We start from the raw sequence: 14839 nt of genomic DNA, 5'->3' as shown, positions 1-14839 counted from the left end.
GGGGAGGGCGGGACTGCTGGGGTCTTCAGGCTCTTGACAGCATCTCCCTCCCGCCCCCTTCCCCAGCTCCTCCCTCGAGGAGACCCCCAGCTCCCACCCCCTCTACGGACACGGAGAGTGCAAGTGGCCAGGCTGCGAGACCCTGTGCGAAGACCTGGGCCAGTTTATCAAGTAGGTATCCCCCCACTGGGCCTGTTCCCCACCCCCTCTTGCAGCCTGCCACCTAGCTCGTCGCTTCTGGGGCCTTCTGTGTCACCAGCTGTCCTACCGCCCTCCCTCCGGGGGGCCCAGTTCCTTCTCTGTCCCCCACTCACTCCCTGCTCACCCACCCCCACGCAGGGCAGGGGGTGGAGCGCGAGGAGGAGGAGGAGAGGACACAGCCGAGCCCGCGTCTCTGCCCGCCTGCCTGCCCTGGCTTCCCTGCCTGCTCAGCCGCTGGAGTGACGGCCCGGTGACGGGCTGAGAGCCACCGACGGGCGGGAGGCGGACAGGCGGCTGGCAGCAGGCGGCCAGCTGCCACTGCCGTGCCAGGCTCTGTCGCTGACTGATTAACTCCGCTGTCTCCCAGACCCTTGCAGCATCAGGGTCAAACAAATTGTTTTCACGCTTCGTCAGAGGTTTACTTAATTAGTTCATTTGCAATTAGATCTCTCTGTAGCGGGGGTTTTAGCAAAGACATCAAAGGCGGCTGACGAGAAGGCTTGTGCCTTGCCCCGTTTTTCCACCTCGTTCTCTTCTTTGTAGCTCTCGGTCTGTCTGCTTTTTCAGGCTGTGGGCGGGGTTAGAGGATGGGACGGGAGGGTGGTGACAGCTCTGCCTCTCCCCTCCTTGAAGACACCTCAACACAGAGCACGCCCTGGACGACCGGAGCACGGCCCAGTGCCGGGTGCAGATGCAGGTGGTGCAGCAGCTGGAGATCCAGGTGTGGCCCGCAGGCCGTGGCGGCAGGGAAGGGGGTGTCTCTGGGGAGGGCCCCCTGGGCAGAGCCGCCACCTTAGCCGCGCGTGGCTGTGAGGGCCACTGGGTTCCGGGGGTGAGCCGCAGCCACAGCCACAGCCACAGCAGGGGGCAGGGCCGGGCCGGGCGGGGGGGGGGGGGAGCGCTCTGTTGGGAGGTCAGCAGAGATGCACGCTACATCAAAACAAAAATCCCATTCCCAGCTAACACACCTGGCCTCGTGCTGTGCTCCACACTGTCCCCGTTTAGCTCAGGGAGTCCTCTCACCTTGCTAGGGGTGTGGTGTCCCCATTTTACAAATGGGGAACATGGAGGCACAGAGCAAAGTAACTGGCCTGTGGCCACTCAGAGCTGGAAGTGGAACCCTGGCAGTCCGGCTCCTGGCTCTCAGCTCTGTAGCCGGAGGCACTCAAGAGACTACTTGGGCCAGCCAGCCAGCCAGCCAGCGTTTCCCCATCTGCCTGTGCTCACAGCAGAGCGGCCTGCCCTGAGAGGGTACTGGTGGAAGATCCATTGAATTTATGAATGGGGGTAAATGAATCATTCATCCACTCCCGCGTCGCCATTCAGTCGGCAAGGGCCCTCTCACATGCGAGTGCTGCTGCCCTGGGCACTGGGCTGTTGTTCAGCCGCAGCCCGGACCCTCCACGGGGAGAGAGGCCCTCAAGGACATGGAGGGCGGGGACGAGCTCAGTCCTGGAGCCCACAGGGAGGACCATGAGGTCACACGCGGAGGAGGAGGGGACCAGTGTTCTAGAGAGGGGGACGCCTCCCCTCCTGGCCTCCAGGGTGAGGAGGACCATGGGGCAGAGCTGAGAGGCTGGGGTGCTGATACATGGAGGTGAGTGGGGGTGGGGCGGGGAGGAAGAGGAGCCCCTGCCTCCTGCTCACCTTTCCCCACCCCTAACCCCATAGCTGGCCAAGGAGAGCGAGCGGCTGCAGGCCATGATGGCCCACCTGCACATGCGGCCCTCGGAGCCCAAGCCCTTCAGCCAGCCGGTGAGTGTCTCGGCCCGCCCGGAACCCCTCCACAGCCCCCTGCACCCTCGGCCCCCCACCTTCCTGGCTCACAGCTGAACCCGGTCCTCGGTCCTCCTCGTTCTCCAAGGTGACCGTCTCTGCAGCAGACTCCTTCCCAGATGGTCTTGTGCACCCCCCGACCTCAGCCGCCGCCCCCGTCACCCCCCTGCGGCCCCCCGGCCTCAGCTCGGCCTCCCTGCACGGCGGGGGCCCGGCCCGCCGGAGAAGCAGCGACAAGTTCTGCTCCCCCATCTCCTCAGGTCAGGGCGGGCGGCCGGGCAGCTTGTTCCCGGGCTGGGCGCCCCCTCCGGCCGGCTGCCTCACCCCCTGCCTCTCCTCCCCCAGAGCTGGCCCAGAACCACGAGTTCTATAAGAACGCTGACGTCAGGCCACCTTTCACCTACGCCTCCCTCATCCGCCAGGTGAGCATGTGGGTGGGCGGGCGGCCTGGGGCCGGGGAATCTGCCCTCTCCCGCTCGCAGGGCGCCTGGGGTCCGTCAGACTCGTGTGCGTCCGTCATGTGCCCACTTCTTGCGCTCATGCTCCCTCCATGGAGAGAGGGAACCCTCGGTTCTCACACATCTGCATGCACGCACCAACACACTCACACACATACTCTCCTGGGTTTCCTGCCTCCTGTCTCACACTCACATGTGAACATCTGTTCACACGTATATCCTCTCTGGTACTCCCCCCCACACACACACATACATACATACATACACCCTGTCTTACCTTGCCCAAGGTCAAGGCATTCTGCTTATATCCACAGCCCGCCCCCCGGGGGGACACTTGGACCTGTTTTTGCTCCATTTTGCTCCTGTGATGAGCACGCAGCCTCTAGAGACTGTGGACCCCACCCCCCTCTTCTGCAGTGGGTCTCCTGCTCACCCTGAGCCAGGGGCCGGACAGAAAGGAGGGGTCCTGGGGGAGAGAACACAGAGGTGAGACACTCCCCCCAGGCCCAGACTGAGGGTCCCTTTGCTGCTTCTTGTCCGCAGGCCATTCTGGAAACCCCCGACAGGCAGCTGACCCTGAATGAGATCTATAACTGGTTCACCAGGATGTTTGCCTACTTCCGCAGAAACACTGCCACCTGGAAGGTGAGCTGTGCCCCTGCGCCCTGGCCCAGCCCCGGGAGACCCAGGCTGCTGACAGTTTGCCCCCTGCAGAAATGGCAGGCCAGGTGCTGGACTGTCTGGAACTGCCCTCAGTGACACCTTCTCTCCAGCCTGCTGCTGCCCTCTTTCGGGGCTGAAACCCTGCCCTGGAGTGTCCCCCTCTGGCCCAAAGTCTCCATCTGATAATGCCCAAGGGTGGTAGGAGGCCTGGGCTGCATTCATAGAGACCTTGAAGGTCTCGTGGCCAGAGCCACATATCTTGAAGCCAAGGGTGGCTGTAGGGATGTGCAGGCCTGGATGCGCGGACAAACCGAGGGACTACACGCTGTCCCAGACACAGGCACTCGGAGGTTTGCCCTGGCTCTGCAGTCGGTGTCAGGAAGATAATTGTCTCTTTCTAATTAGTCATTTCAGCACCTTCAGTCATGAGAGCTTTCCTGGGAGACCAGAGGCAGGCAAGAGGGGGACCCCAGAAAAGTGGGACACAGGGACGTGGGCTGGGACACTGTGCTGTGTATCTTTGTATAGCTGAGTTGGGATGTGCATGTGTGCAGCAAGATAGGAAGCTGACATCTAAATTGGGAAAGGGGTTGGGGGAAGGAGGAGGGAGCGTTGGCCCCAGTGGGAAGATTAGACATGGGGAAGGGGTCCCTATCTGAATGCCTTAATTGGATCCCTGGCTCTCGAGTCCCCCTACTGGCCAGTGTGGAAACTGCAATTGAACAGGCTACATCCTCCAATCCCGTCAGATTTCAACAAGTGTTTCTGAGGCCGGGCTCCCCTCCAACGCCCAGGACTGGATGGGGTCTCCCCAGGGCCCAGCCTTCTTTGTTCTGCCTGGGCCGTGTGCTGACTGCAGCAGGAGGGAGTACTCTGTGACCTGTATCCTCTTGCCTGTTTCCCAAAGCTTGGGGGAGAGGCTGTGAGGCTGGGACAGCTGTTCTGATTGGCTGTTGAGTGATGTCACTTCCTGTCAAACACAGCCCTGCCCCCTTTCTGAGCCAGCAGGGGTGGCTTCAGGGCCAGCTGGCCAGGTGTCCCACCTCCAGGGCAGTTCAGATACTGGGTTTTATGAATGATAGGGTCCCTACGGGATGAGTTCCCTACCACCACCACGGGTGCCTGCTCCCGCCCCGCACCTGCCTCCCCTTCTCGCTGACCTGCTGCAGCCCCCTTCCTCCCTCTTCTCTCTCCTCTTGAGGTCAGGAAGAGCTGGCCTAGGCAGTCCTTAAGTTACTCACAGCCGTCACGAAGCCAGTGCCCTCCGTCCCACTGCCACCTCTAGGCCTTGGCCACCTCCGTGGTGTCTTTCCTTCCCAGTTCTTGATCACCACCTCCCTCATGTACTCTGAGTCCACATAAGAAGCCGGCCAGGAGGTGGGGGGTGGGGAGAGGATGACCCCGGCGGGAACCTTGCAGTGGGCAGAATCCGTCTCACCTGCAGGTCTACTTGGACCTTCCGAGTTTTTCCCATTCATGCTCCTTGACAAATCTGCCCTGTCTCCAGCCAACTCTGCCTCCACCTCCACCACCCACCCGTTTATCTGCTCCCAGGGCTCCCTCCTCTTTCTCTCCTGGATCACTGCAGCTTCCTTCCAGCCGCCCCCCACCCAAACCAGGGCAGAAGGGTTGGGAGTGGGTGTGGGTGGGCCGGGCCAGCTGCCGTCCATCCGGGGACAGCGCTGCCATCTGCCGAGCCGATGGTCCTCGCCAGCCCTCCCCCGTGTCCGGCCCCTCCCAGGCCCGTGTTGTGGGCCCTGCCTTTTGTTTACGCAGCCCCCGCCAGACCCCTTAAATTGCCGTTAATGTTTCAGCGTAACGAATTAGTCTCTCATCACGAATCAGGCTTCGAAATGAGGGAAAAAAGCCCCGGTGAGGCCATCCTCGGAAATTGGGGTCATTCTCATTTGCAAAGCGGAGGATCGGAGCCCCGTAATGCGGGCAAATTTATTCCGAGGCAGGAGCCCCGGCGTGATTAGGCCCTTTGTAATTATCGCTCCAAGAGATTCCACTCCAGCCGCCCGCCTCCCTCGTGGATTAGCAAGCGAGTCGGAAAAATACACAGGATTTAATTAGAGGCAAATTAAAATTGGTAATGAAATCGGGCCAGTTGCAAGTGGCAAGAGTTGGAAGGGAGAGAGGGAGAGGGGCTCTCCAGGGGCACGGGCTGCCCGCCCTGGCCGCTTCCTTCCCGTTTAGAAATGTAAAGAGGAGCTGAGGATGGGGACAGGCAGGGGGAGGCCGAGGGAGGACAGACAGGTAAGAGGGACAGGGACGCAGGCAGGCAGGGGCGGTGGGGCAGGCAGGACAGGGAAGTGGAGAGGAGAGTGCAGGGCCAAGACTGTGGGGGGTGGGGGGGGTGCAGGTGGATTAGGGCCCCAGCCAGGTTCCCCTGGGGCACCCCCTACCCCCACCCAGTGTCCTACAAACCAGCCGACCTCAATTCCTGACATTCCCCTGCTGGGAGGGGGTGGGGACAAGGTGACTGTTCTTTCTCTCCCCAGTTCCGCCTGGCTGCTGTAACCTGCCCTCTCCTTCCTCCCAGGTTATCTGTTGCAACAGATAGGTATCAGGGCTCCGGCACACACCCCACACTCAGCAAATGCACTCCGCTCTGAGCCGGGCTTTGAGCCGCTGGGGCTGCCAGCCTCGCAGGTGCTGGAGGGTCTGGGAGCTCAGGGCAGAACTTGTGAAAGCTTAGTGGGAATCGGCATGTGTCTGAGACGCGCTCACGCCGATCCGAAGCCCAGACTCACAGCTGCTTCTGGCCTTGATTCGTAAAGAACGGGAAACCAGCCATCACCATGGCACGCATGTAGCTAGAGGGCAGCTTCCCCAAACCTGTCAGCCTGGCAGAGGGGCAGAGAGCCAAGTGTGCATGCATACTGCCCCGGCTCCACGGGCCAGGGAAGGCTCTATTCTCCAGCCGGGTCTCCCGCCTCGGCTTGCCGCCGGGGTGGGGGTGGGGCAGCAAGCTTGATGCAGCTGCTGCCCAGGAGACAGGTCTGGACTGAACAGGGACACTCCTGTGTGTGCTCACCTGAGCCGGGAGCAGGGGACCTGAGCCGCCGCCTCTGAGCCTGTCCTCCCTGCACCCCCAGAATGCCGTGCGCCACAACCTCAGCCTGCACAAGTGCTTCGTCCGCGTGGAGAACGTCAAGGGCGCTGTGTGGACCGTGGACGAGCGAGAGTACCAGAAGCGGAGACCGCCAAAGATGACAGGGTACGTGGGCAGAGCGGGGTTCCGTGTGCCAGACCCTTCCCGGGGTCCCAGCGCCTGGGGAGGGGTGCCTGGGATCAGGGCAGGATTCTGTCCTCAATTCTGACCGAGGGAGGGAGCCCTGGGGGACCTGATACCAGAGAGGGAGAGAGGCCCTCAGCAGCCCTGGCTGGTGCTAGGTGTCAGCCTGAGACCTGCATGCGAACTGCACCTCTGCTGCTTAGCAGCTGTGTGTGCTCAGGCCAGGGCCAGGCTCTATGGTAAGGGACAGGCTGGAGCCACTGCTTGACCGCTTGGGGCACACAGGCCTTTGGCGGGGCATGCAGGGACAGGCTGAGCACACACGGGCTCACTACATGAGCTAGAACTCAGATGGCCAGGAGGTGTGGGTTTTGCACACATGGAAGTCCGGAGGCCACAGCACAGCCCCTACTGGACATAGGAAGCACCGGAGCTGAGAGAAAAAGGGCTGGGGGTGGCCGGCACGAGGACAGGCTGGGCGGGGTCCTGCTGCCTGGCTACTGGCTTGGAGACCTCGGACAGGGCCCAAGGTGAGGCTCGGCGCCCTCTCCTGGGAAGAGGCCATTCCACCTGCTGGGCCAGTCAGTGTGAGGCCGCAGGGCTCAGCCAGGCCTGCTCCGGCCGCCCCGGGAGCAGCGATGGAACCGTCCCCAGCACAGGCGCCGACTGGGCTGTGCAGCAGGCATGGAGGAGGCAGCCCAAGTGCCTTATCTCTCCCCAGGAGCCCCACGCTGGTGAAGAATATGCTCTCGGGCCTCAGTTACGGAGCACTTAATGCCAGCTACCAGGTGACCGCACAGCGCCCCATGCCCCATGCCCCTCTGCCGCTGCCCCGGCTCTCCTTGGCCTCCCCTGCAGAGGGGAGCATGGGGGGAGGGAGACGCCGCTCTGGGTGTCCGGAGCCCAGCCTGCCCCTCGGGTAGAGGCTGCTCTGGGTCGGGGCAGGCTTGACCAGTGTGGCCCCTTCCCTGGCTGCTCAGTTGGGATCTCTGTGGCCTGGGATGAACCAGGGCCAGGCCCCCAGGAGAGCGGAGACACAGCCAGCCAAAGGCGGCAGCCAGGCTCAGAGTTCTGGCCTTGGGAGGGGCGAGGGGTGCCATGGTCACAAGATTGGGCCTGGGCTCTGGACAGTGGGACCAGCAGATGGACCCAGAGGACGGCCCGGGACCCCACCCCGCGGGGCCTGCTGATGGGGCTCAATCCTGCACCCCATAGGCCGCCCTGGCCGAGAGCAGCTTCCCCCTCCTCAACAGCCCGGGCGTGCTGAACCCTGGCTCGGCCAGCAGCCTGCTGCCCCTCAGCCATGAGGATGTGGGCGCTCCCGTGGAGCCGCTGCCCAGCAACGGAAGCAGCAGCCCCCCCCGCCTCTCCCCACCCCAGTACAGGTGAGCAGCCAGCATGGGCACCCCACCCCCCGCCACGCACACAGTGACTGCTCCTCTCTCGGCCTCCGCCTCCCTCCCTCCCTTGGGCCTGGGGCAGGCAGACCTTGGTGATGATGGGGTGGCAGGGGCATGGGGGATGAGAGGGAGACCCCCGGTGCCCATGCCGTCCCTGCTGCTGCAGCCACCAGGTGCAGGTGAAAGAGGAGCCAGCGGAGGCGGAGGAAGACAGGCGGCCTGGGCCCCCCCTTGTGCCCCCCAACCCCGGCACGGTGGGGCCTCCGGAAGACAGGGACCTGGAGGAGGAGCTGCCGGGAGAGGAACTGTCCTAAGGACCTGTAGGGGTGGGCAGGGCAGGGGTGAGACCCCTCCTGCCCTGGCCCTGGGCCCCCCGCCCCCACTCCACAGCCCCTCCCGAACCTCAAGGCACTTCCAGAACTCAGATTGGGGGGGGGGGGGGGCCTGGGCCAGCAACTCCCAGTGTGACCTGACTGACAGACGCCTGGGGGCAGGGACAGCCCCACACCTCCCCCCGCTCCCCGGGGACTCCGAACCCCTGGTCTGGGATCATAGAGGACACGGAGGGCCCAGACCCCTCTCCGACCCTCCCCTACATCTGATTCCCACCCCCCACCCCCAACCACCAGCAGTAGCAGGGCCCTCCTCCCCCACCAGCTCTCCCCACAGGGCCCCTCAGCGCCATGGAGACCCGCAGGCGGGGCTACGTCACGCTCCAACCCCAGCCCGCACCTGGCTCTGGCAGTGGTTTTTGGCCAGAGGCCCCCAACTTCCCTAATCTGTGCCCCTTTCTGCCGCCTTTTCCGTACTGTGAAGAAAGAGCCCACCCCCAGCTGCCACCCCTGGCCGGCCCGGCGGGGGATGGAGGCTTCAGACCAGCCCCAGAGAAAGCAGGCCCTGGCTGTTGGGGTGGGACCAGCTGTGTGCCCTGCAGGCCCCTCCCCCACCCCCACGCCCCTTTACTGGGTGCTGCCCTGCCCACCTGCAGAGGTCTGTGCCAGGTGGACCAGTGCCCAGGAGGCCGGAGCTGGGGCAAGGGCAGCGCCTGGATGGTGGGGAGGTGGCCAGGGTGCAGGGAAGAGGGGGCTGAGACCAGCTTCGCTGCCCCAGCCTGCGGGCCCCCAGCACCCTCCCTGTCCCCCCAGTTAAACGGATGACCAAAGACCTTTCTTATGCCGGAAGCAAAAACCAAAACTTTCTGTTGGCTTTTTCCTTTGTCGCCTCCTGCACACCCTCTCCCGGCCCCCACGCCCTGGCCCCAGGCTGGAAGCCCTCCCTCCACTTAAGTTATTGTTTTAAACCAAAGTTTACAGCATCTGTTGGTGGCAAGACCCTCTCCCTCCACCCTTCCTCCGTCAGATTCAGTAGCGGCTGGGGGCCCTGCTGACCACCCCGGGCTCTTGTCCAGCCTGGGGGAAGGAGAGAGGGCGGAGGGGAGGGGTGGGCACAGGAGCCCTGGGCCCCACCCCTGGGCTGCTTCCTGGGGGCGCTGCAGACCCCTCTCTAGGACCAAGTCCCCCATCGTGCTGGGAATTTGGATTCCAGCAAAAGGGCTGGAAAAAGAAGTGAGACTGTCCCCAGACCCCCTATGGGGGACCCCCAATTTAAGGCCGCAAACGGGGTGTGTTGGGTGCTCGGAACACCCAGCCGGGCCCCCGGAACACCCGGCTGGGCCCCTCCGATGAGAAGGCTCCTGGATACTGCCCGAGACCCCCCACATGCACCCCTCCACGAGCCACCCCTCCCGAGAGGCAGGGGCCTCCGCCCCACCCCGTGTATCCCCCACCTGTGTTCGTTTGACCAGCACAGAAATATTAAACGTCCTCTATTCACCGGGCCCTGTGTGTGTCACCAGGGGGTTGGACATGGACTGGGAAGGCTCCCTCGTGCTGCTGGAAGCAAGGGTTAGGTTGGCCGCGGAGCTCCCCAAGGGTGGTGGCTTTAGCGCGTGCATGGGTACAGGGCGGGCGCGTGGGTACAGGTCTGTGCCCACGGTTAGGATTGGGCCTTCCTCCAGCCTCTCTCCTCTTCCCTCTCTGTATGTGTATTTTCTCAAAAGGCACAGTGACATCCACTGGTTCACTGCCAAAGCCCACGCCAGCTGGGGCCAAGGCTGGGCACGGCTGGTGCCGTCAGCCTCCCGTGTGGGACTGACAGGAACCCGAGTGCTTGGGTCACCGTCCGCTGCCTCTTCGGCACCAAACTAGGAAGGTGGGTCAGAAGCAGAGTGGCCAGGACCGGAACTAGGCACTCCAAGACTGGATGTAGGCATCCCTGGTGGCCGGCTGTGCTGGGGCCTGCCCATGTCCCCTCTTCCTGTCTGGTAGACCAGGTCTCCAGCACCCCGTTATCTCCCAGGGTCCCAACCACTCACCCCAGTTCTTCCAGGGAGCTGAGGTCTGGGTTGCTGCAGAGGTGCACCTGGCAGGCTCCCTGCACCTGGGCTGTGGCCCTTGGAGGCATCTGTGCCCATACCCAGGTGCCTTTCTGGGCCTGCCATGCATGTCCCCCTGGGCAGGGAGGGGTGTGTGCTTGTGCACATAGTTGGGGTGATGCCCTGGTGCTCAGCAAGGCCACTACTGGGTGCCTGCACCTGTGTCACGCGGATGTGCAGTGACCATGGTAGTGACAGGCTGCCTGTCACTGAAACTCGTGCAAAGGGAGTGTCGAGGGAAGGAAGGGAGCAGGTGGTGCAAGGTGGTAAACCAAGAATGAGTCCCCCGGCAGCCAGTGCACACACCTGTCTCCCCACGTCCCATCCCCCAGCCAGGGCACACACCTGTCACCCCACGTCCCATCCTGGACCCCCAGCAGCCAGTGCACACACCTGTCTTCCCCACGTCCCATCCTGGACCCCCAGCCAGTGCACACACCTGTCTTCCCCACGTCCCATCCTGGGCCCCCAACCAGTGCACACACCTGCCACCCCACGTCCCATCCTGGACCCCCAGCCAGGGCACACACCTGTCACCCCAAGTCCCATCCTGGGCCCCCAACCAGTGCACACACCTGCCACCCCAAATTCCATCCTGGACCCCCAGCCAGTACACACACCTGTCTCCCCAGGTCCCATCCTGGGCCCCCAGCCAGGGCACACACCTGCCACCCCACATCCCATCCCCCAGCAGGTCCACACACCTGTCTCCCCAGGTCCCATCCCCCAGCCAGGGCACACACCTGTCTCCCCAGGTCCCATCCCCCAGCCAGTGCACACACCTGTCTCCCCAGGTCCCATCCCCCAGCAGGTCCACACACCTGTCTCCCCAGGTCCCATCCCCCAGCCAGTGCACACACCTGTCTCCCCAGGTCCCATCCCCCAGCCAGGGCACACACCTGTCACCCCACGTCCCATCCTGGACCCCCAGCAGCCAGTGCACACACCTGTCTTCCCCACGTCCCATCCTGGACCCCCAGCCAGTGCACACACCTGTCTTCCCCACGTCCCATCCTGGGCCCCCAACCAGTGCACACACCTGCCACCCCACGTCCCATCCTGGACCCCCAGCCAGGGCACACACCTGTCACCCCAAGTCCCATCCTGGGCCCCCAACCAGTGCACATACCTGCCACCCCAAATTCCATCCTGGACCCCCAGCCAGTACACACACCTGTCTCCCCAGGTCCCATCCTGGGCCCCCAGCCAGGGCACACACCTGCCACCCCACATCCCATCCCCCAGCAGGTCCACACACCTGTCTCCCCAGGTCCCATCCCCCAGCCAGGGCACACACCTGTCTCCCCAGGTCCCATCCCCCAGCCAGTGCACACACCTGTCTCCCCAGGTCCCATCCCCCAGCAGGTCCACACACCTGTCTCCCCAGGTCCCATCCCCCAGCCAGTGCACACACCTGTCTCCCCAGGTCCCATCCCCCAGCCAGTGCACACACCTGTCTCCCCAGGTCCCATCCACCAGCCAGTGCACACACCTGTCCCCCCATGTCCCATCCTGGGCCCCACCCTTGCTTTCCCTGGCAGGAGCGCCCCCTCCCACCTGCTCAGGTTCAGTGCCCATGGTTCCCAACATCTCTGCAGCTCCCTCCCTCAAGTGCCAGGGCCACATCCTCTAGGCCTTGTCCCCAGGGGCAGGACCCAGGAAGGAATGGCAGGAGCGGGGAGGGGCAGAAAGTTGAGAAAACAGACCTGGAGTCAATCACCCCAGAAATCTCCCCTGAAGTGCTGCAGCTTTCCAAAGCCAAGGACGGGGCAGGGTCTGGAGCCTGGACGTGCTGGCCGGCCTGCCTCCTCTCCCTTTCTACCAGCACTCTCTTGTGTAGAGCCGGGGTATGAGCTCTGCCTCCACCCTGGTCCCGCAGAAGGGGCCAGGGAGCTCGGCTGGAGGCCCGAGTGCAGCCGCCTGCACCAGCCTTGTGTGCCGGGTGCTGTGTGAAGACTTAGCCACTGTGTATTGCCATCTGCCCACCTGGCCCTCCGTGGTGGCTACTGGGGCTCCATGCCGCAGAGCTAGCTGCTAGTCATCGTGTGGACAGCAGCAGTCTGTACAGTGCAGGGACAGAGTTCCCCACGATTTTGCTCTGTGACCATTTGTCCACGCTTCTCCCCTCTCCCCAGCCAGAATGCACCAGCCCCCTAGAAAGGCCCAGAAAATCCAGAGGTGACTGCAGCGACCGGCAAGCTTGCTGCACCCTGGAAGAAGAGGGCAGGAGGGCACCACGTCCCACTCCCCGGACAGTCCTCCCAGCAGTCTCACTTCAGGCTCTCCTGCTTCTGCTGCAGCCTTTTCCTTTTGTTCCTCCCACAGGGAAATGACAAGAGTCTGGTCAGTGCATTCAGAGTGGGGTGATCTGTCTCAGGCATTGGCAGAGAGGGGAGACTGCCACGCCCTGTGCACTGGGCTTGTAGACAACATGGTTGATTACTTACTGGTCTGACAGATCCCACATGGGAAACCCTCCCCCATCATAACCTAAATGACCCTGGGAAACCCTTCCCCATCATAACCTAAGTGACCCTGGGAAACCCTCCCCCGTCATAACCTAAGTGACCCTGGGGCCGGCACGGTGGCACAGCGGGGTCAGGCCCCGGCCTGCAGCCCCAGCGTCCCATTTGGGCGCCAGTTTGAGTCCTGGCTGCTGCACCTCCAATCCAGCTCCCCTGCTGATGCACCTGGGAAGGCAGTGGAGGGTGATCCAGGTCCCGGGACCCCTGCATCCCCGTGGGAGACCTGGATGGAGCTCCTGAAGCCTGGCTTCTGCCTGCCCCAGCTTCCGTTTTCCAGCCAGATGGAAGATCTCTCTCTCTTACTCAGCCTTTCAAATAAATAAATCTTAACACACACACACACAACTCCACCACCACCTCCCAAGCTTTGCCAGCAGGAAGTCTTGCATGCTGTCCAGCTTCTCCCCTGCCTGCTTTTACTTTCACTTTTTTTTTAAAAAGGTTTATTTATTATTTGAAGGCAGTGTTACAGAGAGGCAGAGACAGCGAGAGAAGTCTTCCAACTGCTGGTTCACTCCCCAGATGATCGCAATGGCTGGAGTTAGGCCGATTCGAAGTCAGGAGCTTCTTCCAGGTCTCCCACAAGGAACCCAAGGATGTGGGCCATCTTCTACTGCTTTCCCAGGCCACAGCAGAGAGCTGGATTGAAGTGGAGCAGCTGGGACTTGAACCGGCGTCCATATGGGATGCCGGCACTGCAGGCAACGGCTTTACCAGCTATGCCACAGCACTGGCCCCTGCTTTCACTTCTAGCTACTGACAGCAGCCTGTTTGCTGTCAGTTGTCATCTTGGTCTTAGCGTGTCTGCCCCAGTGGGGAAGCTATCTTTGAAAATTGTTCTGAGACTGGCAAAGAGAGAGAGAGAGAACGAGAACCACTCCAGGCTGGACATTTTGAGGGCAGGATAAGTAGCACTGTGGGCTCTGCCTGGGGTTGATGCCCGAAGCTCTTCACTCCTCCACCATTAAGTAGCCAGCCTTGCCCTGGGCCTTTTCCAAATGGTCAGCAGAGGGCGCTTTAGACAAAGCGGACTTTCTGCTCCTCCTGTGGACAAAGCGTGCCGGTGCGTGCCTTCTGGGAGAACTCCAGCTCCACCACCCCAGGTCTGCAGCCCTGGGCGGAAAGGGTTCATGGTGTTGTGTGGCGGCTTCGTGGACTCATCTCACGTGTGACCTATGGGCAGGAGCTTATTGTACAGGTAGCTCGGTGGGCACGGGAGGGGTACAGCAGCTCTTCTTAATAGGTACAATGATCATTTTCATAAATTTTTGTTTTCTTAGTTTCATTTTATTTGAAGACAGACAGACAGAGAGAGAGAGACATAGATCTTCCATCCACTGATTCACTTCCTTAATGCCCACAACTGGGGCTGAACCAGGAGCCCAGAATGCAGTCCAGGTCTCCCAAGTGGGTGGCAGGGTCCCAGGTACTTGAGCCATCACCACTGCCTCCCAGGGCGCACATTAGGAGGAAGCTGGCTTGGAAGCAGTGGCGGGACTCTGAAATGAGAGGTGGGTGTCCCAAGCTGTGGCTCCACCCCAGTGACACTATTTAGTCCTACAGCCCCCACCCCACTGCTTCCCTGGGGACTCCCCAAGGGGGAAATGTACACGGCGCCTCAGGGCCAGGAATTAGGAACTGGCTCCAGGGTTCCCGGCTGCTGCTTTTCTCTGGACAGAAGGGTATAAACTGGGGCTCAGAACAGCCACTGAAGAACGGAGTGATCCGGAACCGGAAGGCAGAACCACCCTGCAGGACTCACCGGGCAGGTTCTCTGGATGGAACAGCAAATCAGAGAGGCCCTTGTCTGAGCTCGGGCTCTCACAGCGACCCTACACACGCACGCACACAACACACGGGTGCACACACTGAGCACAGACACATGGTGCATGCACATACTAAGCACATCCATGTGTGCATGTGTGTACAAATGCTGAGCACACACACACACATGCCCGCATGCACTGCCCATGACATGCACACCTACCCTGCCACGCAGGTAAGTTCACACCAACAGTTTCCTTTCATCTTTAGGCAGTCAGCCTGTGGACCCCCAGGATAGGGACCCCAGGCTTGCCGAGGTCACAGGGACATCCCTGCAACAGACCTGCAGGATGAAGTTTAGAAAAAATGGTCAGAGT

At 62.2% G+C, this 14839-nt stretch overlaps 1 protein-coding gene across 2 annotated transcripts in view; it reads left to right on the top strand.

Annotated features, from left to right (window-relative positions):
- Positions 1–9576, top strand: part of FOXP4 (forkhead box P4) — a 46378-nt gene extending 36802 nt beyond the window's left edge. For both annotated transcript variants that reach the window (XM_051854741.2, XM_051854740.2), the window contains exons 8-17: positions 67–171; positions 835–922; positions 1873–1956; positions 2066–2237; positions 2323–2399; positions 2979–3080; positions 6200–6321; positions 7061–7127; positions 7555–7724; positions 7906–9576. In XM_051854741.2, coding sequence (XP_051710701.2) covers positions 67–171; positions 835–922; positions 1873–1956; positions 2066–2237; positions 2323–2399; positions 2979–3080; positions 6200–6321; positions 7061–7127; positions 7555–7724; positions 7906–8053 — 1135 coding nt within the window. In that variant the 3' untranslated portion in view covers positions 8054–9576. The remainder of the gene's footprint in view (positions 1–66; positions 172–834; positions 923–1872; positions 1957–2065; positions 2238–2322; positions 2400–2978; positions 3081–6199; positions 6322–7060; positions 7128–7554; positions 7725–7905) is intronic.
- Positions 9577–14839: the final 5263 nt, after the last annotated feature.

The sequence above is a fragment of the Oryctolagus cuniculus genome, chromosome 5 (assembly GCF_964237555.1).
Source record: "Oryctolagus cuniculus chromosome 5, mOryCun1.1, whole genome shotgun sequence".
Taxonomy (NCBI): Eukaryota; Metazoa; Chordata; class Mammalia; order Lagomorpha; family Leporidae; genus Oryctolagus; species Oryctolagus cuniculus.
Note: the sequence above shows the minus strand (reverse complement) of the source record. Positions and strands in the feature narration are given on the sequence as shown.